This window comes from Rattus norvegicus, chromosome 9 (assembly GCF_021556685.1).
Source record: "Rattus norvegicus strain SHRSP/BbbUtx chromosome 9, alternate assembly SHRSP_T2T, whole genome shotgun sequence".
NCBI lineage: Eukaryota > Metazoa > Chordata > Mammalia > Rodentia > Muridae > Rattus > Rattus norvegicus.
In genome coordinates, this window is record NC_141542.1 from 5,918,100 (window position 1) to 5,941,703 (window position 23,604).

Here is a 23,604-nt window from a genome sequence, read left to right on the forward strand (position 1 = left end):
CTCCGGCAGCCTCTCTGTGACCCTCACTGATGATGAGGGGTCAGGTCCCTGAAGCCTTTCTCAGTGTTCCAACGCCACAGGGATTTCCTCACTTTAAGCCTAAAGAGAGGTCTTAAAACTGGAACACCAGCATGCAGGCTGCTGTCCCTTGTGCTGACCAAGTGGACCAATAAGGGAGACAGTCTGAGTTTCTGTAGGGTTGTTTTCATAAGGGTGAGATAAGAATCAGAGCGCACCGGGAGCACACTTTATTACTTTGTGTCATTGGGCCTCATGAACACTACAGAGGCTCTGCCACCAAGGTACTCCACTCCCAGCCTGGTGACCTAAGTCTATCTGATCCTGGGTACCACAGAAAGGAAGGAGAGTCAAGTCCCACATGTCGTCCTATGTTCCATGGCTCTCAAGCACCCACAGCCAAGATTGATCTGCCCAGCCCAGGGATAACAGGATGGGGGTTGGCTCCCCCACCAGGTCCCACTCCATCTCTTTAGGTCAGTATCACAGGCCGGTGGCTGTGGCCTTCAGTAAGATGATCTGAGGATCTGGGTGTGGCTCTGCAGCATCACTGCCCTCCCATACTTAAAGTGCTTGGTTCATTCCCAACGTTTCCCGCCCAGAAACACATTAAAGGGCTAATATGTCCTGGCACTCAGTTCTACCTACTCTGTATCCTGAGTAATAACTGGAGACTCTGAAAGGCACACAGGAGCAGCCACATAGCCTGGCCTCACTTCATCCGTGCTGTGCTCTTTCTTACGTAGGAGCTTGAGGGCTTGGGCCTAAATCCATGTTTCAGAGTCCCTGGAACCTCAGGCCCCTAAGGCACCACTGATGGTTGTCCTTCCAAGGGTATAAGCTATGTGAAATATCCTCTTGTCTTAATGGCCAGATTCCCTTTCTTGTGGTATAGTCCCATTATGTAGTCCTGGAACTCTGTATGTAGTCCAGGCTAGCCTCCAACTCACAGCGATGCCTTTGCCTTTACCTAATGGCTGAACGGGGAACAAAAAGGGTACTTGGCTCTTGCTGTGGGATCACACACACACACACACACACACACACATACATGCACGCACAAACGTTATGTGAAAAGGTGCAGCACCCCTGCAGATCCTTGTAAGGTACAGACCTGTCTGGTAGTCCCAGTGCCTCACTGGATGTCCAGTGAGATGTCAGGCCCAAAGGTGTAGCTGGAGGGCCCCAAGGTCCGTCTGAAAGGCTTGGACACTTTAAGGCCACTTTAGGAACTTTAGGGTTCCTTGGCTTCAGGTGTTTTGCTAGATTTTTTTTTTAAAGATTTTTTTATTTATATGAGTACACTGTTGCTATTTTCAGACACACCAGAAGAGGGCATTGGCATTACATATGGTTGTGAGCCGCGATGAGGTTGCAGGGAATTGAACTCAGGTCCTTGGCAAGAGCAATCAGTGCTCTTAACCACTGAGCCATCTCTCCAGGCCTTTGCTTTATTTTTTTTTTTATTATTTTTTTTTTTTCAGAGCTGGGGACTGAACCCAGGGCCTTGCATTTGCTAGGCAAGCGCTCTACCACTGAGCTGAATCCCCAACCCCTGTTTTATTTTTTCTTATAGGGCTATAAAGGTGGCTAAGCTGTTAAAAGCACTGGCTGCTTTTGCAGAGGACTGAAGTTCAATTCCCAGCACCCACAGACAGTTCACAACCACTTGTAACTCTAGGGCCAGGAGATGCAATGCCCTCTTCTTATTTCCATGAGCACACAAATAGCACAAATTCACAGCACTCACTAACTCAAACTCCTCCTCCCCTTCTCACCCCCCCACCACCACACAGACACAGCATAAGAAAAATCTAAATACATGTTGCTTCCATCCGACTTTAAAAACCCACCTGAAGCCAGAATCTGTGGGGACATTGGCTTTGTCCTGCTAGATCGAGAACACAGTGTGGATTCAAGGCAACATGGTGTCTCAGGAGAGTGACCCATCCTTGAGGGTGCAAAGTCACTGGCTGCCTTGGGACCCACTGTGCTAGCACCTATGTGCCAGTCATTAGGAGAGGCCACGTGCCTGCACCTGCTATGCTACTGTGGAAGATGGTGAGAAGTCATGCCGGAGTCCTCACCCCAGAGAGCCTCTGCTAAGGTGGTTACTTATTTATTTATTTGTTCTATCTTTTCCCATCCTTCTGAGTGGAGGTGCCCTGTGTGGGGTTAGGAAGTGGTGCTGGGAGGGCTCAGAGGAGAAACCACACCACGTCTTGCCTTAGGAAAGCCAGGATGTCCTTCCATCCTACCCGCACATGTCCTGCACCTTCCCTGGTGAGATGGGCGACGGGGCTCAGAGAGTTCTGAAGAGTGACACAGTGTCACCTGTACAGGGCAATGCCAGCTCCCAAAGGAACCAGTGCCCTAGACAAGCAGTCCAGGCCAGTGTGCCTCAGGAAAGAGGACGTGAAGGCTCATGACAGGTGAGGGTCACAGCTCCGAGTGTGCCGCCTTGGCTACTATCACCAGCTTGGAGAGCTCAGCTTTGAAGGCCCCAGGCCTGTGAGACACTGCAAGACACAAGTACAGTTCAACCCTGACATGATTTTGAGACCAGACAGTGCTAACAGAGGCCAGGGATGGCAGGGTGAAGAGGTGGGTGAAAGTAGAAACTGCAGAGCCCGGCAGTGTGACACAAGGAGAGCCCCGCCTGCCTGGGAAATTACAAAGAGGGCTAGGGGGAATGGTGAAGGGTGGAGCCCCTGCCTAGGATCCCACCCCCACCCCTGTGAGGGAGCTGGGGCGTGGCCAGGGTAGAGCTTCTGCCTAGAATCCCCAGGTGAAGCCTTGACTAGGTTCTTGTGAGGGTGTGGACTGTCTTCCCTGGCTCAGCCAGTGTCTCCCTCACCAGGTCCTCAGAGTCTAGTAAGGGTACTTTCGTGTACTTGATCCTCTAGATTGGAGCACTGAATGGTCCTTTTTGCTTTATACAGCAGCCTACCTCGGATGTGTTGTGTCACAGTAACAGAAAGTAGACCAGGACTGGTGACTAGGACACTGTGAGCTAAACAGGCTGGAGCAACCTTGACACAGAGTCCATCCCACAAGCAGCTTGTATTTAGCCCATAGCCCTTTCTCAAGATAATTTCTGATCTGCAGAACATAGTCACGAGGACCCTCCTCTGCCTCTCTCCAAATGGCTCTTTCTGGGTGCTGGCTTGCCTTCTGCCTGCTGGGACCCATGTCACCTACCTGCTGTCTTGGTCACTTCAAACTCCTCGCTTTTCAGGGGGACATCACTCTCTCTCTCAAATGCAGCTTTGGACTGAAATAAAACAGCACTTCAGCAGACATACATCATGAAGAGAGAAGTCCCCTCCAGTCCCCTTGGTTTGGTCTCTTGGGCACTGTGGCCAGGCATACTTTCTAGTGTGGGTATGGCATTCCCAGGGTATAGTCCAGGGAGAGCGCAGGCAGAGGGTCTGATCACAGGGGATGGACAGCCTCAGTCTGTCACCTTGGCTCTCAAAAGCACACTTGATGAGGCTGCTGAGGGTTCTGGTGCTCTGGAGGAAGAGCCTATCATCGGCTACCTGAGGGGCAGGAGTTGACCAAGGCCACCCTGGCTCCTCCAGCAACCCTGCAGGGACTACCCCTACAGTGGGCCTCCTGCTCATGGGGGGGATCAAGAGGGTGGCTGGGTCCTGTCCTCTGCAGTGAATGGTATCTGGGGCCCTGCAGGCCCCTTGGTCCCCAGGTCCCTGTGACTGGTACTCACGTAGGCCATGGCGTACTCGATCTCAGCACCCTGCAACTCAGCCTTGAACTGTGTGAAGTAGAGGTAGGATTTCCCCTGGGGCCTGTGGGGAGATAAGAGTCAGCATGGGGACTTGGGGGAGAGGCCCCAACTGAGGCCCTGGAAAGAGCCTGGTGATGTGGAACTCCATTGTGGTAAATTTCCAGGACACCCAAAGCCAGAGGCAGGAAGTAGCTTTGTGGGTGCCAGGGAGTAGGGAAGGGGGGATGGGAGCTCCAGAGTCAGGGCTACCTCTCAGTGTTTATCTTCTTGTTTTGTTTCAAGACGGATTTTTGAGACAGATTCTCAGGTAGCCCAGAATGGCCTCCAACTAACTATGTGGCCAAGACTGGCCTTGAGGTCCTGATGTTCTAATTTCTGTCTCCCCAGAACTGAACAAGAGAATCAGCAGTTGGCTGTATTGCACAGCGCTCTGGTGTCTTCCTGCCATGCAACCAGATTCCCCAGACCCTGCACTGCTCTCTGCCATCTTCCTTCCCCTCCCTCTTCTGCCCAGTGCCTCAGTGTCGACACACACACTGGAGCTTCCTCAAGGTCGCAGGACTGGCCACCGAACAGCCTGCTCTCCATTTGTCCTGGGTGGATCATGGTATGCACATGTACAGTGGCTGCAAAGATAAAGAGACACACAGAGACAGACAGAGACAGACGGGGAGACAGAGGAGACAGACACAGAGACAGAGAGAGATGGGGGTGAGGGGAGGTGTGGGGGCGGGGGGGGGGAGAGATCCCAGCTGTGCACATGGGGCTCACCTCCAGACGGTACAGGTAAAGTGCTGACTGTCTTCGCTTGTGCCCAGGCTCATCTGCCACTGCTGGGGAGGGAGAGGACAGGCTTGATGAGCCTCTTTGCAAGGCCTGCTACACATAGTCCCTCCTAAACTCTGCATCCTACTAAAGCAGCAGACACTGCCCTGCCACTGGAACTATCCAGTCACTTTTTTTTCCTGTAAGATGTCCTGAGAACCGACGGCAACAGCGAGACCCTGTCTAAATTCAGTTGGGAACTGCAGACCAGTGTCAACCATGGTGCTCTGGCTCCATTCCTTGTTTTTTTTTTTTTTTTCCGGAGCTGAGGACTGAACCCAGGGACTTGCACTTGCTAGGCAAGCGCTCTACCACTGAGCTAAATACCCAACCCTCTGGCTCCATTCCTAACCAGATTCCTCAACCCCCTGCCCTGCTCTCTGCTGTCTTCCCCTCCCTTTCCTCCTCTCCTCAGTGCCTTGGTGCCAACACACACACTGGAGCTTCCTCAGGGTGGCAGGACCACCACATAGCCTGTTCCCCACTTGTCCTGTGTGGACTGTGGTGTGTGCATATGCAGTAGAGAACGTCTGTAATAGTCAATGGTCAATGGGGGATGCTGTTACCCTAACACCCAGCACTCAGGACAACCAGAATTTAGTCTCAGCTATGGAAGGAGTAGGAAGCCAGCATGGGCTACATGAGACTATCAAAAACCAACCATCCAACACAATCAACCAAAACCAAAGCCAAAAACCAGCCAGGGCTGGAGAGACAGCTCTGCACCTAAGAGCACAGGCAGCTCTTTTAGAGGATCTGAGTTCTATTCCCTACACACACGTGGTGGCTCACAGCCACTACAACTAGTTATGGAGACTTGAGGCCCTCTTTTGGTTTTGTGAAGTTCAGGCTGTCCTGAAGTGGAGAAGGACCTTGAACTCCTGATCCTCCTGCTTCAGCCAGAAGAGAGCTGCCACCCATCCTGCTTGCTACTGGGCGCTCTTATAGCCATTTAATCTCAGGCACAGACAAACCCTAAAACTGCTCACAGAATAAAGTAGAAAATTTCCATTCCCTGGATCATTCACATTAAATCACGCAAATCTGTGAAGTCCAGTCCACGGTGTAGCCATCACTACCATGTATCTAGAACAATCCATCAGTCCAAAAGGAAGCCCTGTGATGAGCCTTCTGGCAAGCCTCTCTCTGGTCCCAGCACATCCACTTCCTCTGTCAGGGCTCCTGTCTTGGATACTTCCTGTAATGGAATCCCACAGCATGACTTGTCCCTGTCTCCCTGAGCAGCATCCTGGAGGTCCCTCCAGACTGTGGCAGTGTCAGTGCCACCCTCCTTGTAACAGAAAAACACTCCCCTCGAGCTCACTGGGAAGCTGGTTCTGGAAGTGGTATCTGCGTTCGTCTCAGGCACCCTCCATGGTCTTGAGGGAGGGATGGCCCAGCCCTGTAATGGGTAGCAGTGACAACAGCAGGGATAAGCCACCCCCACAGCCGACTGCAGACTGCTGGAGAGAGGTTCAGGAGCAGGTGCTGCCCCTGAGGATCTGCTGCCCTGGACACTTTCATCTCAACCTGACACAGACTAGAGGCACAGGGGAGGAGGGTACACCCCATAAAACCAGAGTTTCCACGAGCCTCTAGAGCATTTTCTTTTTTCTTTTTTTTTTTTTTTGGTTCTTTTTTTCGGAGCTGGGGACCGAACCCAGGGCCTTGCGCTTCCTAAGCAAGCGCTCTACCACTGAGCTAAATCCCCAACCCCGAGCATTTTCTTTTTTTTTTTTTTTTTTTTTTTGGTTCTTTTTTTCGGAGCTGGGGACCGAACCCAGGGCCTTGCGCTCCCTAGGTAAGCGCTCTACCACTGAGCTAAATCCCCAGCCCCCCCCCCCCCCCCCGAGCATTTTCTTAATTAGTAATCAATGGGGATGCAGCTGACTATTGGTGGAGTACTCTCTGGGCTGGTGGTCCTGGGTTCTCTAAGAAGCAGGCTGAGCAAGCCATGAGAGCAAGCCAGTCAGCAGCACCGTCCATGGCCTCTGCATCAGCTCCTGCCTCCAGGTTCCTGTCCTGCTTCTTCAATGACTGATATGGAAGTGTAAGCGGACCACACGCTTTCCACCTGGCTTCCTTGGGTTATGGTGACTCATCACAGCAATGGTAAGCCTAAAGGATGCCTGTGTTCAGTTCCTAGAACCCACAGGGCAGCTCACAACCACTGACTAACTCTAGCTCCTCTAACCTCAGAGAGCAACACACTAACAAGTATACACCTGCACATCTACTACATACATATGCTTAAAAAACCAGACTACATGGAGGAGACAGGCTGGGAGCTAGGTCCTGGGGGCTTGCCCATGAGCTATCCAGAAGACTGCCATCTTGCTTCCTCTGATGGTTTCTTCATATTCATATCCAAGAATTTGCAGATAGCTCAGTGGTTATAGCACTGGCTGCTCTTGCAGAGGACCTAAGTTTGATTCCCAGCACCCATATGGTGGTTCACAACTGTAACTCCAGTTCCAGGACATCTGATGGCCCGTTCTGGCCTCTGTGGTCACTGCATGCTGGTTTCTGCTCACTGAGGTGTTTTGCTGTTTGTAGCCTCTCTATTTCTTTGTTTGCTATGTACATAACAAAGTCACTCATTCAATGTCCCAAGCAGGGCTGTTATCTCTCTCCACGCCTTACACAACACTCTTATTCATGGGTGTGTGATATTCCTAGTCACTCAAGTGCTGTGCAGGCCCATCCATCCACGGTCACTAAGGCACCTCCCACTCATTGCTACCATGGGAAGTTCTTTTTTTTTTTTTTAAAGATTTATTCATTTATTATATATAAGTACACTGTAACTGTCTTCAAATACACCAGAAGAGGGCATCAGATCTCTTTACAGATGGTTGTGAGCCACCATGTGGTTGCTGGGAATTGAACCCAGGACCTCTGGAAGAGCAGTCGGGGCTCTTAACCACTGAGCCATCTCTCCAGCCCACCATGGGAAGTTCTACTCAGAACATTCATGTCCAAGGTTCCGGAGACACTGATATTTCCCCTGAATGAACTGACCTGTGTGTGGCAGTTGCCTTGCATAGCGTACAGGCAGCCAACCTCACAACAATTTGTTTTGTGCCCTGTATGCTGCCGAGCTATCGGCCCTCTTGCCAGATCACACATAGGCTTTCCTGAGCACTCTCCCAGGCTGGCTGCCCAGGTGAGCCTCCTAAGCCACAGACCTTCTTGTGATAACAAAGGGTCCACTGCCCATAGTAGTGACACTGTTACCCAGCACTCAGGATGCAGAGCAGGTAGAGCAAAGGCAGTTTGAGGTCAGCAAGGGCTACACAGTAAGAGCCCATCTTATAACATGACTAAAACAGTAAGAACCACAGTGGCTGATCACACATAGATTGATAGTCAGGAATCCGCACTGTGGGTTGCTGGTTCCACTAGGCGAAAGCCAAGGCAACTAGGGGTCCTTTGGGCTCAAGGGAACTGAGAATTCAGTGCCCCAAGTGTCTGGTCACTTTCCCTTGACACCATCTGTGTGACACCCTGAGTAACTTACCTCGTTGGTCCCTCCTTGGGAAGCGTAAGTGAATGTGCATGTAAACTTGCCCTGTAGAAGGAAAAATAAAAGGAGGCTGAAGGGCAAAGGTTTCAACGCTCGGAATCGAGACCCTAGCATAACGGGCATGGTATCATCTCTGGTTCCCAGGAGGCTGAGGCAGAAATGGGACATTAGCCAGCCTGGGTGACTTATCAAGGTGCTGTCCTGGCGTAAAACAGATCAAAGAGGACTGGGATGTACTTCAGCAGTAGAGCCCCTGCCCAGATGTCAAGGATTGAGACTGTCTTAAATCAACTGTGAGGGGCTGCTGGGTGACTTGGGGGTGGAGCCCTGCCTAGAATCTCCCATTGAGGAGCTGGGGGCGTGGTCAGGGGTGGAGCCCTACCTAAGGCTGGGACAGAACACTGGCTCAGCCTATTTGAGACCCTGGGTTCCATCCCTCGGTACCATATAAAACAAAGACCCTGTGACGCCCTCCAGTGACCATCTGATATCTTTCCTCTCAGGAGGTCAGAATTTTGCTCAAATCCATGTGGTTTCCCGGGAAGGTCAAATGGCCTTCAGCAGCTGCCTCTTTAGAACACTGGCTATGAGGTCAGTACCTGGGGCACCTGACAGTATAATAAGCTTTTACTACTTCCTGCCTCAACACAAACCTGCTAGGAAGCATAGGACTATAATAATGTTCTCAACAAACGGTCACCAGGGACACAGCTGTCGCCGAAGTCAGGTTGGGGCAGAGGCTAGGCTGGCTGCTGGCTTCACAACCATTGAGAGGGGAGTTGATGGACCCGTGAAATGCCTCGGGTACTTCCTCTCTAGTTCGAGTTCAGTGAACAATCCTCGTGCGACTTGTATAACCAGTCGCCTAGGTCCGCTGCTCTTATTAACCATTTCTAGAATGAGCTGGGCAAGGGGGCGTCGCCTTGCAAGTAGAAAATGACTGACAGGTGACAGATGAGGCAGCCTCATCCTTTCTTCATGTAACCCTGCCCCTGCCATGCTGACCAGTCTCCAGGACAACCTGGTCCCGAGTCTGGCTCCGCCCAATGCCGGCAGTCCAGAGGCATCGATGCCCCTGTAGCACGTACCCCGGGTCCTATGTCCTGGGAGAAGGAATGCACGACACCTCCGGGCCTCACGTCAAATGGCACGGTGGTGGGCTCAGACACAGCGGCCGCCAACTTTAGCGCCGCGGCCGCCAGAACCAGCGCAGTCCAGAAGCCACTGCTGGGGGCCGCCATCTTGCTTCCGGGGCAATGCGCAGGCGCTCGCGAACGTGGAGCAACCCGCGCTGGACACGTGGCGCGGAATTGTGACGTTCTCGCTTCGCCCCTCCAGACCTGGCGGCTGCTTTGGATGCCATGTTGGGGCGGGACTTGCCTTGGCACGTGACGATCTACAGCGCCTCTGATTGGCGCTCACGTCTGCGGGGGGGGGGACTATTTCAGTGCTGTTGGCGTCAGAGTTTGTACGTCACATTATCTTTTTCCCGGACATTTTTTATATCTAACTTAAATGGGCTCCCGTACTCACATCAGGGGGGTATGGGGGTGGTGGGGGGTGGTGACTGTGATTAGTTTTGTTAGATTATCTTGTTAATATGGTTTACTTCACTTTTATTTGTCTATCTTTTGGGTTATGATTTTCGAGACAGGGTCCTGGAACTCTTCTCCAGGCTGGCCCCGAACTGAGATCTGCCTGACCGCCGCCTGAGTGCTGAGATTAACGGCGTAGGCCGCCATCACCACCTGTTGATTGTTTTTCGTTTATAACTTACTTTACCTTTGTTTATATTTTAAGTTTTACTCAAAAATATTTTATTGTGAGTGCTCAGCAATTAAGAGCATTGGCTGTTCTATAGAGGATCAAGATTTGAGTCTCAGCACCCACATGGTGGTTCCACAACTTTAACTCCAGCCCCAAGAGATCCGATGCCCTCTTCTGGCCTCTGTAGGTACCAGATAGACATATATGCGGGCAAAACGCCATGCACACATAAAAATACTATAATAACAGTATTTTAAGTGGACTCTTCTAGTATAGCAGCTTCCTATAAGTCCAGGTGTTGCTTGTTACCGGGCATGCCTGACCAGCCCTCTACTGCTGATTAATTTTCCCATCTTTCGGCTGGCTGGCAAGATGGAAGAGTGAATAAAGGGGCTTGCAGCCATGACAGCTGACCATCCTCCAGCCCTCGGAACTAGGTGGTGGCAGAACTGACTCCTAAAAGCTGCCCTCACTACAAGTGAGCTGGGGCAAGCAGCCTTGCATAACAGAAAATAAGTATGTAACTTTAAAAATTAGACTCCAGGGCCAAGTGATCCTCAATGTAGTCACAAGTACTGGGCCTCTTTCCCCTCAAATGGCTGATGCCACCTTAGCCTGCCACATCCCAGTCCCTGAGCGATGCACCACAAAAGTCATCAAAATAGTGGCAGGGTCCTCCTTCCCACCCCAGCCTATGGGCCACTGCAATAAAATGGCCAACAAGTGGCAGCACCAGTGACATCTCAGCCTACCGCCCTGTTGGGGAGGCTCATCTCCTCTCAGGCCTCCCCCATGCACCAGCAGCCCCACAGAGATGGTGCCTCAGCAAAAGCCAGCTGCAGGCAGGACTTTCCACCCTTATCCATGAGCCCAATGCAGGGAAAAGGTGGTGAAAAAGAGCCACCAATTGCTGAGCAGGAAAACCCACCAGTCCCTTGAGATTATCATTAAAAAACAACAAAAACCCACCAATCCCCGAGCCTTCCCCAAGCTCAAGCTCTTGAAATTCCACCAATCCTCAATCTGGAAATCTCTGCCCTGAGATCTGCCCCTCCCAGATCCTATATTAGCACTGCCCCTTCAATTCCCTGCTGCCCAGTCCCTAGAGAGGAAGGCAGATGTCCCTGGATTTATCCCTTCATATCCTGGACTCCCCAATAGATTTCTTTCATGATATTTGCTGCCTGGTGTGAGTCCTCAGAAGCCAGGAAGAAAAGAAGCAATGAAGAGTCAGAGAAGGGATACTTCTCCCTAGGAGCTCCAGCACCTCTGCTGAGGAGCCATTATCTCAGCACCGTGTGCTTCCTGGGCTTAAGTGTCTCAGGATGCCCCTCCACTTGGATGCTGTCCCACCAGAGCTGTGCTGTCCCCGAAACACATCGCCTGTCTGCTCTCTCGGTCACTTCCTGTCCCATCCTTGTCTCTCACTGGTAGATGTCCCTTCCCACTGTTTAGTCACTGCAGAAGTCAGAGGGCAGCTCGCAGGCCAGTTTTCTCTAACCGGAACGGTTTTGGAGATCACACTTGGATCGTCAGGCTTGGCAGCAAGCACTTTAAACTTGCTGAACCATCTCATGAGCCCATTTCTGGTTCCCACCCTTCTCTCAAATGAAAGGGAATGGACTAGTTCACTAACCACAGAGGCCATGTGTGTTCCCAGAATCGGGACAGAACCTGGCAGCGAAGACCAGCTGACCCGTGTGAGATTACTTATGGGGAAGTCTTTCATCTTTAATTGTCTTCTATAATATTATTGATTTTTTTAAGACAGAGTTTCTCTGGCTGTCATAAAATTCCTTCTGTGGACAAGGTTGGTCTCAAACTCACAGAGATACACCTGGTTCTGCCTCCCAGGTGCTGGGCTGGAGCCTACACGGGGCTGTCCTATATACCTGACACTGTCCCCACTCCCACTCTCCCATCACCAGTCCTCAGTTTCCAGCCTGGGACCCAAGGGCCCACAGAATCCCCTGCAATCCCTCTGTCCTCCAACCAACACCACTTGAGAAGGAGCTTCACAGTGGCACCATTTTCATTTGGATTCATTTAATGAGTCTACATATCACATAATTATAAAAGAATAAGAATTGACAAAAATATTTTCTTTCCATAATATGTAGAGGTGGTTTCTGGTTTGGTTTTTTTGTTTTTTCTTTTTCTTTTTTTACTTCTTTATGCTGGACTCTGGTAGGAGAGGGTGGGGAAGGACAGGTCCTATTCCTGACCCTGGCACCCCTAGGTGGTGAGTGGGGAGGAGCTGGGCAGCATACAGGTAGGGCAGAAGGCTCCCAGACGGGGACCTGGCAGCTCCACAGTCTGGGTGTCGGGAGAGCGTGGGGTCCCCAGCCACCCAGTGCTGTACCTTCAATTTCATTGCTCGGTACCGCCAACTTCCTGTCTTTTAAATAATTATTTAAAATCCCCACCCCAAGCACACATGACTCTGCAGGAGGCGGTGGGGGGCGCATGCTTCTGCGCTGGGATGGTGCTGTACATTCAGGGCCATGGCAGCCTGACAGAGGCTGTGGGCACAGTCGCAGCTTCTCACCAGCTCAAGGACGGTGGCATGGGGGCCATCACCACCTTTGTCCTGGCCCCCAGGCAGCAGCAAGCAAACAAATTGGAAGCTTCAAAAATTAAAAGATTACAAAAACACAAGAAAAGCAGCAGTGGTATAAGGACGCAGGTCTGAGGTCACAGGTGTTCCTGCAGGAAGTGCAGCAACGTCACCTCGTAATGCTCTCCGGACTCACGGCAGCGAATGCTGTGTCTCTCATTTGGGTAAATCTGCAGAAGAGGCAGGGCTGTGGTCAGGCCCACCCGGGGACCCTATGTACCCCTGGGGCGAGGTGCACTAATGGCTTGCCACATTAAGGCATTGGTGACATGGGTTAGTTACTGTATCACCAGGTCCTGGGTAGTGGATCTCTTCCACAGATCATAGCTGCCAGCCACATGTGATGTGGGGAAAAGCTGAAATTTATAGCTACCTTTGCCTGCTATAAATCCATTCCCAGACAAGTCTGAGGACACCAACCCCACCCAAACCTCAGGTCCCTGAGATTCTCATAACGTTAGGGGAAGCAAACATCACCTACCTCAGAGAAAGAGCCCTGCCCCTCCACTGTCCTGGTTGTCTGGTGTCTCCCCCATAGTCCACCCACACATTAACATCACCTCCCCACCTCAGGGCTGAAGATCTGCCTCTGCAGTAGGCCGCAGCTACTCCTCGACAACAAGGATCCGCCCAGCAGATCCCACCCTACCCCACTTCCATGCCCACCCAGGTCCCCAAATCTCAGGGCTCTCACTCTCATGGCTGTCACCCGGGTCTGGGTCTCCCTGGGCCTCAGTCCTCACCAATTCACTCATTCATGCACCTTTAAATGTCCTCTCCCTCAGGCAAGTCCTCTCCCTCAGGCAAGTCCTCTTGGGTCTCTAATCATTGGGGGACACCATGCCTGGAGCCAAGTGGATTCAAAGCTGGGGTCTCACTGAGGTGTAATCACTGAGGACAAGTATTCCCAGCACTAAAGCAACCTGGGATGTGGTGACCATTGACACAGGACCCTTTGGAGCTCAGACTATAGAAGGGGCAGAAGATGGGAGCCTGGAACTTTGCCGTGGTCCCCAAACCATGTACCTGGAGCTGGTACGGCTTCCCTGCTCGGATCAGCTGGGACACCAGGAAATTCGTGTGAAAAAAGTGAACGTTCTCATCCAGGAAGCCATGGAGAATGAGTAAGCGGTTAGGCCTGGGGAAGACAGGGGAGCTGGTAAGGCCCTGGGGGATGGGAGTGGGGTGGGGTAGTGCCCATGGGCTCAGAATCATTCCCCAGCTGTAGTTCCCAGGCATCCTGGCATGGTGGAATATTCTGGAAGCATATTCCCACCATGACCACCACTGACATTGCTTGTGTTATGCACCGGCCAGTAGCCACCTGCAGCTCCTCATATGAAGGTGGCAGAAATAACCAAGAAGGGGAATTTTCTCTTTTAACTTAGATTTACTTATTTTTGAGGCAAGGTTTCATGTAGCCAGGCTGCTTCTGAACTACCCATGTAGCTAAGGCTGATATTGTACTCCTGATCTTCCCACCTCCAATCTCCTGAGTGCTGGGATGATAGGACATGTACCACCATGCCTAGGTTCTACAGTGCTGGGATGGGGCTCAGGGCTTCCTGCATGCTGGGCACACTCTATCCCTGGGCCCAGGCCCAGCCATCTTATTTCAACTTTATACACTAATATGCAATGATGGTGCTCAGGCCAATGATAGCCTTTGAGACTTTTGTGGCTTCATAATATTATATACTTATTACTTCTCTAGTTCTAGAACATTGTATCCCTGCTGAGAAAGAGCCATCCCAGTGGAGTGATGTTTGGCAATAGTGGGGATTTCCACACAGTGGAGAGGCCTGCGCCGCCCTGCAGCTACCTGTGTCTGACACTTGCATTTGGCAGGTAACCGGGTGTGAGAAAAGGTCCAGATAAGTCATCAAGGCAGGAGAGGAGCTCATGGGGCTACTGGAGTTGTGTGGGAGCCAGGCTGGACTTATCCCTAACATCCTGCACTCCTGGAGCCCGGTCTGATGACATCCACAACAGGTACCTGGATGTCTGAGCTCAGCAGGACAGCTAGGATGGGAGGTGGGTGGCCTGCTGGAAATGGCACTGGGTGGCAGATGGTGAGTGGGTGGCTTACTCATTGGGCAGCTTCTCCACGTGCAGGGCTACAGACCCTGCCTCGTAGCCTTGCTGATTGTTTTCGGGGACATCCATGTATCGTTCTGTGTACCCTGTGTCATAGGCCATCCACACAGTGACAGGAGCACCCGCAATGGCTACCTGGAAGACACAGGGGATGGATTAGGCAGGGAGAGAGGCACTGGATCTGGAGTCTGGCCTTGGCTGAGACTGTGGGCCTCAGCGGAGGGCTAGGAAGCACATGCATGGGGTGGAGGCTGGAAGGGGGCCCTTAGACATGTTCCTGTGGGCCTTAAGCTGCTCAGGGGCATGAGGATGTGGAGGGAGGGCCCGTCCCACCTTCCTGCCTCCTCCGCCTCCTCATGGCCGCCGCCCCACAGTGCCCTGCCAGTCCCGGGGCCTGCGCTCCCTGCTGCTCTTCACAGCATGCCCCACCTCTGCCCCTCCGAGGCGGGGGTCCCGGGCTTGGCCTCCCACACAGAGCTGCTGGCAGATGCCATCCTGAGGTCGGTGGAGGCAGGCAATGAGGAGGGGGACTCGGCCTCGTGGGGTGGCTGCGGGGAGAGATAGCCAGGTGGCAAGGCCCCTGCCGAGGTGCTTGCTCTGGGGTGGGGCTCTGGGGTGGGCACAAGGGGCTAAGGGTGGCTGGGCATCAGGCTGTAGGTGGCTACACAGGAGTGACACCCACCTTGAACACTTGTGGCTTGTGGATGAGCCCCATGAGCGAGAGGAAGCCACCATAGGACCAGCCATGGATGGCAACACGGCTCAAGTCAATAAAGCCATACTTCTCAGCCACATACTGCAAGCCTTCCACCTGGTCCTCAATTTCCACCTGGCCCTGTGGAAACCCAGCACTGTGTCTTCCACTGAGGGATGACCAGCATCCCACACCATGCCATCATGTTACTAGTGAGAAGCCTGTCCTCTTAGACTCCAAGTAGTATTCAGAAGTGTCTGTCCAGAATGACCTCGCTTAAAGCTATTCTTTATGTTTGCAGGGCTGGCACCACCACCATCACCACCATCAAAATAAGAATCCCCACCATCACAACCATCTTCACTAACACTACCACCATCATTATTATCAAAACAATCATTACAACCACTACTACCACCACCACCACCATAATCACCACTATCCCGATCATGACCACCATTGTCCCAGTCACCACGCTAAACACCAGTGTCCCCACCACCCTATCTGTTCCCTTCTTCTGTCATACCCTTGTGTGCCCTGGACTGAGGCAGCTCCATAGTGGTAGGCTGTTTGTGCCACCATCCTCTTCCCACTCAGGACTGGGAAGAGTGGAGGGCACCTGTGTTCCCTGGGTCCCACTTGTCCTCAAGGGTCTCACACTATAGGAGTGGAACTCACCATCTGATTTTTCAGGGCCCCCTCAAAGTGCAGGCCCCGCTGACAGGAGCCCCGACCATCGATAACCACCACAGCATAGCCCAAGGATGCTAGTGTGTTCAGCCGCAGGTACTTGATGCCCTTGAAGGAGTTGTTCACCAACTGCACCTGCAGGCAAGGTGGGCAGTGAGAGCTGCAGAGGTGCTGGGGGGCAGGCAGTGAGAGCTGCAGGGGTGCTGGGGGCGGGCAAGGCACGGGCCAGGGTGCACCCACCTGTGGGCCCCCATAGACAAAGAGCACAGTAGGGTGCTTCCTCCCAGGTTGCAGGGTGTGTGGCTTGTAGATCATGCCATAGAGCTGCACGTCTGCACGGGTATGGAAGTGGAAGATCTCAGGGGGTACATAGTCTGGAGGGCAACCTGAGGAAGCAAAAGTATTGTGTAGAGGGGCTAGTGAGACCTGGCCTGAGGACCTGCTACTTCTGCCTGAAAGATGATCTTGGGGGAGCTGCCTGGGGGCCACCACATGGGTCACACAATCCCTATGGCCAAGAACTTGCCCACCCCGCCAGGGTTCCTCCACACAGAGTTCTGGCCACTTTGGGGAAATGGAGTATGGTGGAAGGCAGAGCAATGCACATACCCCCAACCATGGCTGACCTTGGATTTCTTTCCCTGCTGTTTTTCAAGAAATGGCCACACTGATTACATGCCCAGGAAGGACCAAGGCTTTCCTAAGACACAACTTCTGTATATAGGGTGGCAGCCTACATCTGCAGCCACACCTAAGTCAGGAGAGACACAGGGAACCTCTCTTGACTGGAGATGACTATTCCCCCATGTGTGACCTGCCCCTGGGAGCCCGGTTGTCTATTGTGCCCTTCCCTCCCCCTGGCTGGCAGGCCACACTACTCACTGGCTGCCTCCATCATGCTGGCCCAGAAGCGCGGCTGCTTGTGCAGTGGGTCATCATCGGGGCCACTCAGCTTGTACACATGCACACAGGGCGGCGTGCTCACGCTGCTGTAGTGACTCACGAACATGTCGAAGTTCTGCTGGCCACAGGGTGGCACTCAGTGTACAGGAGCAGGCTTCTGCCTTCCCCAGAGACACCGTACAGCCCCACCCACCTGTGGAACATTGCCACACCCTTTGCAGATCCTGAAACCGCCCTCACTGGGCCATTCCTAGGCTAGAGACCCAGGCCCCATGCTGGATGGACAGGCATCAGCCTGACTTCTACAGTGTTCTAAGAGGCTAGGGGCTGTGGACTGGATCAGAGGGAGCAGTCTCCCCACACTTTCAATCTCCCAGACCTGGAGAAGCTCGGGTAGGCGTGGCATGGCATGCACACCTGACTCATGGAGCAGCTGTGGGAGAAGCCAGGCGTGGTGAGCCGCACGATCTCCCCAGCTGACTCGTAGCTGACCACGTAGAGGTGATGTTCCAGGGGTGTGTCCTTTGTCCCTTGAAAGTACACCAGCTTCGTCTGCTCATTGACCCAGATCTGCAGGTAATGGGGGCGTCATGACCAGAGTGCCTTGGCCACACTTGCTCCCGTCCCCAGGCTGGCAGCAGCCCTGTCGCACATCAGACTGAGGGTAGAGCATGAGGGACAGGCAGGCCACTGTAGGTCCCATTGATGCACCCAGAGGGGGAAGAAAGCACACCCAACATGCATAAAGCCCTGGGTTCCATCCCACCAACACATAAGCTGGGCATGGTGGAGCACTAGGGAGGATCAGGAGTTCAAGGTCACTCTCAGCCACATACATAGTGAGATCAAAGCCAGCCTGAGCTATATGAAACCTTTTCTGGAAAAAAATAGAAAAAATCTAACCAATTGTCGTCTTGTTCTGAGGCTGAGGCTGGCTGTATAGCCCAGGCTAGCCCCAAGTGTTGGAATGAGAGGCTCATCACTCTTTGCAGTATTTGAAAATGTTTCAGCCTCATTGTTCGCTTGATTCTAAAGTAAGAGGTTCAAAGCCACACGAGGAAGCCCTGTCTGTGGCAATACAGGTAAGGATGTGGACATACTAGTATGGGCAATCAGAGTGTTTCCCAGTGTGTGTGGCTGGAGTGCAGCTCAGTGGGAAAAGGCCTAGGACTCACAAGGATCCTGGTTCCACACCCAGCAATGCAAAGTTTAAAAATGGGAAAAAAAAATTCAGAAATACACAGAGCAGATTAAAAAATCTTTAACTCTGATTCTTTGCTTGGGGGGACCTTGATGAGATGTCTAAACACATTTAGCCACCATGTGGGGAGCTCCCAGGAGGAAGTGGGTAGATGCCGGGCTTCCACTCAGCACTTAGTCACACAGTGGACTGCAGAGTCCTGGGCAGCACTGAGAATGAGCCAAGCCTCCCCATGGACACCTCCCTGCTGAGGCCCCTGGTAGGAACTCGGGAAGGGGAGGAGTTGGAGCAGCAGGAAAATGCAGAGGCCAGCAAATGCATGGCCCGGCCTGCTGGAGGGGCTAGGGAGACCAGGTACCTTAGAGCCATGCCTTGACAAGACCTCCCACTCGCCACTGGTCAGGGCGACTTCCTCCTTGATGGGGCACTTAAACTCATCTGTGAGGAAGGAGAGCAGAGAGGTGAGGCATGCAATAAGGGGACAGGCAAGGTAGTCTGAAGCCAAGGGAAGCCTACTTACTGCTGGGCAATCAGCCCGGCCTAAAGGGCAATGGGTGAACCTGTCTGGGAGGTTCAGGGGTCAGGTGGGGGGGGTATCTGTCCTAGTGAGGGCAGCCCAGCACTTCCAGAAAACAGCCAGGAAGTGGTCTTCCTGATTTATAATAGACATGGCATGTGACAACTGGCCATTTCTCACTATATCATCCTGGGCCACCAGAAACAACCAGGCTTCATCAGGCAAGTAGGCAGGAATGAGCACACCACACTCTCAACACAGAGAGGCAAGAGGATCTCTTTGAGTTCTGGGCCAGCATGGGCTATATAGTGAGACCCCCATCTCATGAGCAAACCCAACAACCACAAATAGAATCAGGCTCTGTTTCCTGCAGGCCTGCTGGGTTAACAGGTCTAAGCATGCTGAGGCCCAACTAGACAGAAACCAGGCATCTGCTAGGGCACATCAGATGCTGACTGGGAGGCTTGGGGTGACAGGTGGCTATCTGGTGCCGTTCTCCTAGTTTAAGACCATCAGGAGACCTATCATTGTCCAGGCCCTGAGCTCACATGTCCCACCCACACACAAAACTGCTACCCCTGCTCCCAGTCCTGGATTTCTGACTGTGCTTCTCAATATCACATGGTCTCAGTGACCCACTTGTCTGCTGTCATCCAGCCCCAGGTCTCCTAGTCACAGCCCACCTTCTTCTGTGTCCTCCCAAAGCTGCCCTCTTTCCTATCATGTAAGCCTTCTCATCCTCAACAGCCACCCTTCCTTCTTAATTTTTACTTCAGGTGTGTACTCAGCGCATGCAGTGCCTGCAGAGGCCAGAAGAGGGCATAGGATCCCTAGGAACTAGAACTGTAGACAGCTGTGTGCTACCCTGTGAGTGCTGGGAACTGAACCTCAGTCCTCAGCAAGAGCTGCCAATGTGCTAACAGCTGAGCCATATCTCCAGCCCTGGCCCCTGCCTCCCCCTGTCCCCGATTTTAGACAGGGCTTCATGTAGCCCAGGCTAGGCTTAAGCCCACTAAGTAGCTGAGGATGACCTGGAAGTCTGGACCCTCTGCATGTTATGATGACAGACTTGCCAGCACACATGGTTCTGTGGTGCTGGATAAAGCCCAGGCCTTCCTGTGTGTCAGGAGGACACTGTATCAACTCAGCCCCAGCCAGGCCAGCCCTTTCCTCAGGTTTCACTTGCTCAGACACACAGCTCTCATCATCGCATGATGATGCCATGAGGTCAATGATGGACCCTGTGCAAGCCTGCGGGGCTAGGCACCCTGGCATCTGGTTCTTATGCTGGGCAACCATGAGCTGTAGAAGAGTTTCTAGGCAAAGTTCCCTGAGTTCAGTGGTGGCACCCCAGCAGAGTACACAGAGTTGGTGACATTCCTGTGATACTGAGTCACGGCCAGAAGTGACATGGAGACAGAACCCTGGCCAGCACCTTGGTCACTCAGTGCCAAGTAGCCAGGACATGAGGCTTGATACCAGGCCCTCAGAGGTACCATTCCAGTCATTCTGTCCCTTGAACCCATGGCTGCTGCAGCCTGCTATGATGCCATGTGGCACTTCCTAACTGTGGTGCTTACTGAAGATGACATGTCTTCAAGGAGGGCTTGAGCAGTGTCTAGGGACATGTGAAGTTGTCACATGTGAGCAAGCTGCTAGCACGCAGCAGGTAGAGCAGGAATGCTGCTCCCCAAATGTAGCCTGTGGAGGCTGTGTCTGTGCACAGTCCCTGAGGTAGAGGACACACCTCCACTGCACAGGCTGAGACCTAGAACAGCCTAGAAGTGTCCCCAGGTCCTGGGGGGGTCACCTGCCATCATGCCAGGAGCCATGACTTGTCTCCTAGAAGCACCATCTACTCAGACTCACCACCTCAAGCAACTGACTCCACAACACATTTTGAGCTCCTCTCTCCTGATGAACCCTGCATTCTCTGTGCCCCCAACTGGACCCCAAGTCATCCTTAGTCCCAGGACCTGCTCCACTGGGAAGACCGTCAGCCAAGACCCACGTGTCAGATCAAGGCCACTGGGGCAGCTCTGGCTTTGACTGTGGTCTGATCTCATGCTCCTTGCCCTGAGTCCCACAGAAACACAAATAGTCACTTCACACTGATGGAGAACCAACTACTTCCGGTTCACAGCCCAGTCCTAAGTCTTGTCTGCAGTCCATGCAGACACCCTCCCCACCTTCTCCCTGCTCCACCCACCAGATCCTCCTCTAGACGCCTCCAACACCACAGCTCTGTCCTACAAACAGCCCCTTTTGCACGGCTGTGTCCCCTGCCCCAGGCCTTTCTAGTCCTCCTCAGATCTCTGCAGTAGCATGTCACCCAGAGACACTGGCTCACTGTTAGAAAAATGTTCCCCATTCTCTCTGCCACTTGACTTCTCTACGTCCCCCAGGGCCAGAGACACTACCTTTAATTGCCCTTGCATTATTACTTGACCCTCCAGTCTCAGCTGTGGTGACTGGAGTCACAGGTGAGCACCAGCACACACCATGTTCCTTCTCAGATATCAGCACCTTGGCCCCTAGAGTCAACCACTTTGTCCAAGGCCCAGCGCATCCGAAGCTCCAAAGTCAGATGGCTGAGGCTGGGACACAAACATGGGCAAAGAGACGTGAGCAGGTATGGCCGTACCCAAAAAAGGACACGATGAAACTAAATGCAGGTGACACACAGCAGTTCACTGGGGCCAAACTCGAATGCCCTGGTGGCAGCTATTAGGTTTCAAAGCCGGGGGTAAGGATTGGGGGTGGGGGAACCTGAGGTACCCATTAACACACTAATGCAGATGCTGGAAGGTTTGCCCACCATCCCAGATCACTACTTGCTTCATGCCCCCTGGTCAGCACACCCTGCCTCCTCCACTGGGTTACATCCTTCCACCAAAAACACAATCTGCCACTCCTCCAGTCTCAATATACCACAGCCATTTTGGCTATGCCAGTCTCTTGGCCCAGGCTGCCCGTCTTGGTCTGTGACTCCTCTCTTGTTCTCCCTCCCTCTCTCCTTCCATGGCCTAGCTCAGTCAGGCCATGTTTCTACTGGACTGTCCCAGATGTGTCTGCCTCTGGCTGTGCTCTCCCCTCTACTTACAGTAAACTGTCTCCTTCTCCATCCCTAAACAGTCATGTCTGCCCTTCCTTCTTTCTTTATTTATTTTCATTCTGGCCCTGCTGCATAGACATTTAGAAAACCCCACCTAACCAGTCAACAAACATATAGCTGACGGCTGCCAATGGCACAAGAGCCATGTGGGTCAGGGTACGGCTATTCCTTCCTCCCCACCTCAGCCTCCTATGAGACTGAGGCTCTGCTCACCTTCCGCAGGGCTGAGGGGTTCCGTCCAGTCATAGTCATTGGTTTTAAGGTCCACCGTGACCCTGTACAGGTGGCAGAAGCCAGTCTTGCACTCGTTGGCACGGAGGAAACAAAAGTCCTGCTGGCCCTCAGCCTGAGGGAACGGGTGGAAGATGTCATGGACCTGTGGGGACAGATGATAGAGTCAGAGGACTCCACAGCTGACCAAAACCCTGAGGCTAGCCCAGTGTCACACTGGGGACCTAGGTGTGGGGACAGTGGGCATCCTGGCATTCCTGCTTACATTGATCCAGACATTGGTGACTTCCTCATAAATGATGAAGGGTTGCACGTTCTTGGGGATGGCTCTGGCAGCCTCCTGCCACTGGGCCTCACTCTCAAGGGTTGGGATGAAGAGAGCAGGGGGCAGGAGAACAAGCTGGAGCCGCTGCTGGGGACGGTCCAGGAACATGGCCCAGGCACTGGAAGAACAAGAGAGGAGGCAGCAGGAGACCTCAGTGACTGGCAGAGCACATAGAGGCCAGCCTTGCCCATGGCCAGGAAGGGTATAGAGGAAAACTAACTGGTGCATGATCTCTGGGACAGATTAAATGAAACTCTAGTGACAGCAATCCATGTGACTTAGGCCTAAGATAGCATTCACAAATGGCACAGATGTTTTTTTTTTGGGGGGGGGGTACTTTTTAAAGGTAGGGTCTTTTATGGCTGAGGATAGTTTTGAACTCTTGACCCTCCTTGCCTCTACTTCAGTGTTGAAATGACAGGTGTGTACCATCACGCCCAACACTAACATAATGAAAAAGTATTCTACTCTATTCTGGTGCTGGGTGTGATCACGGTGTCTCATGGCTCTGCACCCAGGCCTTTTAAAGTTTTTATTTTGAAATAGTTTTGACATGGCCATGAACCTGTCATCCCAGCAGTAGGGAGGTAGAGGCAAAAGGGTTAGGAGTTCGGGGTTATCCTTGGCTACAAAGCGAATTCTAGGTCAGCCTCAGCTACACAGCATGAGGAAAGGAAGATGAGGAGGAAGTGGTGAGAAAGGCTGTTTGTCTCTGCATTCTGTTCCAACTGTGGAGAGCTCAGGACCACAAGGGCTCAGAGGTGACCCTTCATCCTGTCTGTGGCCTAGTGTTTCCTTCTCCCCTGCCCCACTCTTGGGAATTTGGTCAGACTGACCTGACACCTGAGTTCCCTCTTTGTGTCCTGCAGGCTAGGGCTGGGAGGGACCCTGAGGGGAAGAGTCATGGCTGCAGGGCACTGAGCTCCACTCTGGTGGGGCCCCAGACAGCCTCCAGGTACTTGCCCGTTCCCCAGACACTCACTATCTGCCATCCCGTGTCCAGCCAGCCCGGGCGATGTACTCCACTTTGGGGAAAAGCGAGCTGAATGGCTGTACCAGTTCCTTCTCGCAGCTTGACACGATCTAGAGAAACAGGGCCATGTCATGCACATCACAGTCTCACTGATCTCCAGTCCCAGATAACCATCTGGTATCTACCAGGTGGGGAATGCCAGTTTTAGGAGCTCTGACGCCCTCTTCTGGCCCCCATAAGCACTGCACATACATGGTACCTGCATATGTGCACAATCATACATGAAAATAAAGTCACGTGCGGTGTTTTATGCCTTTAATCTCAGCACTGGGGAGGCAGAGGCAGGACCATCTCTTT

At 52.7% G+C, this 23,604-nt stretch overlaps 2 protein-coding genes across 5 annotated transcripts in view; both read right to left on the minus strand.

The window, feature by feature from the left end:
- Nucleotides 1-233: 233 nt before the first annotated feature.
- Nucleotides 234-9,377, minus strand: Mydgf (myeloid-derived growth factor). Its single transcript, NM_001399360.1, has 6 exons — nt 9,206-9,377; nt 8,112-8,162; nt 4,538-4,599; nt 3,746-3,827; nt 3,220-3,292; nt 234-2,537 (listed from the first exon to the last, which is right to left on the minus strand). Exons 1-6 carry the CDS (start codon nt 9,356-9,358, stop codon nt 2,458-2,460), a joined length of 501 nt encoding a protein of 166 aa, NP_001386289.1. The 5' UTR covers nt 9,359-9,377; the 3' UTR covers nt 234-2,457.
- Nucleotides 9,378-11,913: 2,536 nt separating this feature from the next.
- The window catches only part of Dpp9 (dipeptidyl peptidase 9), a 34,055-nt gene continuing 22,364 nt past the window's right edge, over nt 11,914-23,604 (minus strand). For 2 of the 4 annotated variants that reach the window (XR_015628502.1, XR_015628503.1), the window contains exons 10-22: nt 23,257-23,357; nt 22,215-22,392; nt 21,932-22,094; nt 18,445-18,524; nt 17,303-17,455; nt 16,865-17,000; nt 16,223-16,368; nt 15,971-16,117; nt 15,281-15,433; nt 15,028-15,146; nt 14,591-14,733; nt 13,528-13,639; nt 11,914-12,671 (exon numbers count right to left, since the gene is read on the minus strand). Coding sequence is in view for 2 of the 4 variants with exons in the window: in XM_087565060.1 (XP_087421186.1) it covers nt 12,579-12,671; nt 13,528-13,639; nt 14,591-14,733; nt 15,281-15,433; nt 15,971-16,117; nt 16,223-16,368; nt 16,865-17,000; nt 17,303-17,455; nt 18,445-18,524; nt 21,932-22,094; nt 22,215-22,392; nt 23,257-23,357 (1,605 nt within the window). In the remaining 2 variants the exon portion in view is untranslated. The remainder of the gene's footprint in view (nt 12,672-13,527; nt 13,640-14,590; nt 14,734-15,027; nt 15,147-15,280; nt 15,434-15,970; nt 16,118-16,222; nt 16,369-16,864; nt 17,001-17,302; nt 17,456-18,444; nt 18,525-21,931; nt 22,095-22,214; nt 22,393-23,256; nt 23,358-23,604) is intronic. The other 2 variants (XM_087565060.1, NM_001305241.1) reach the window with 2 other exon arrangements.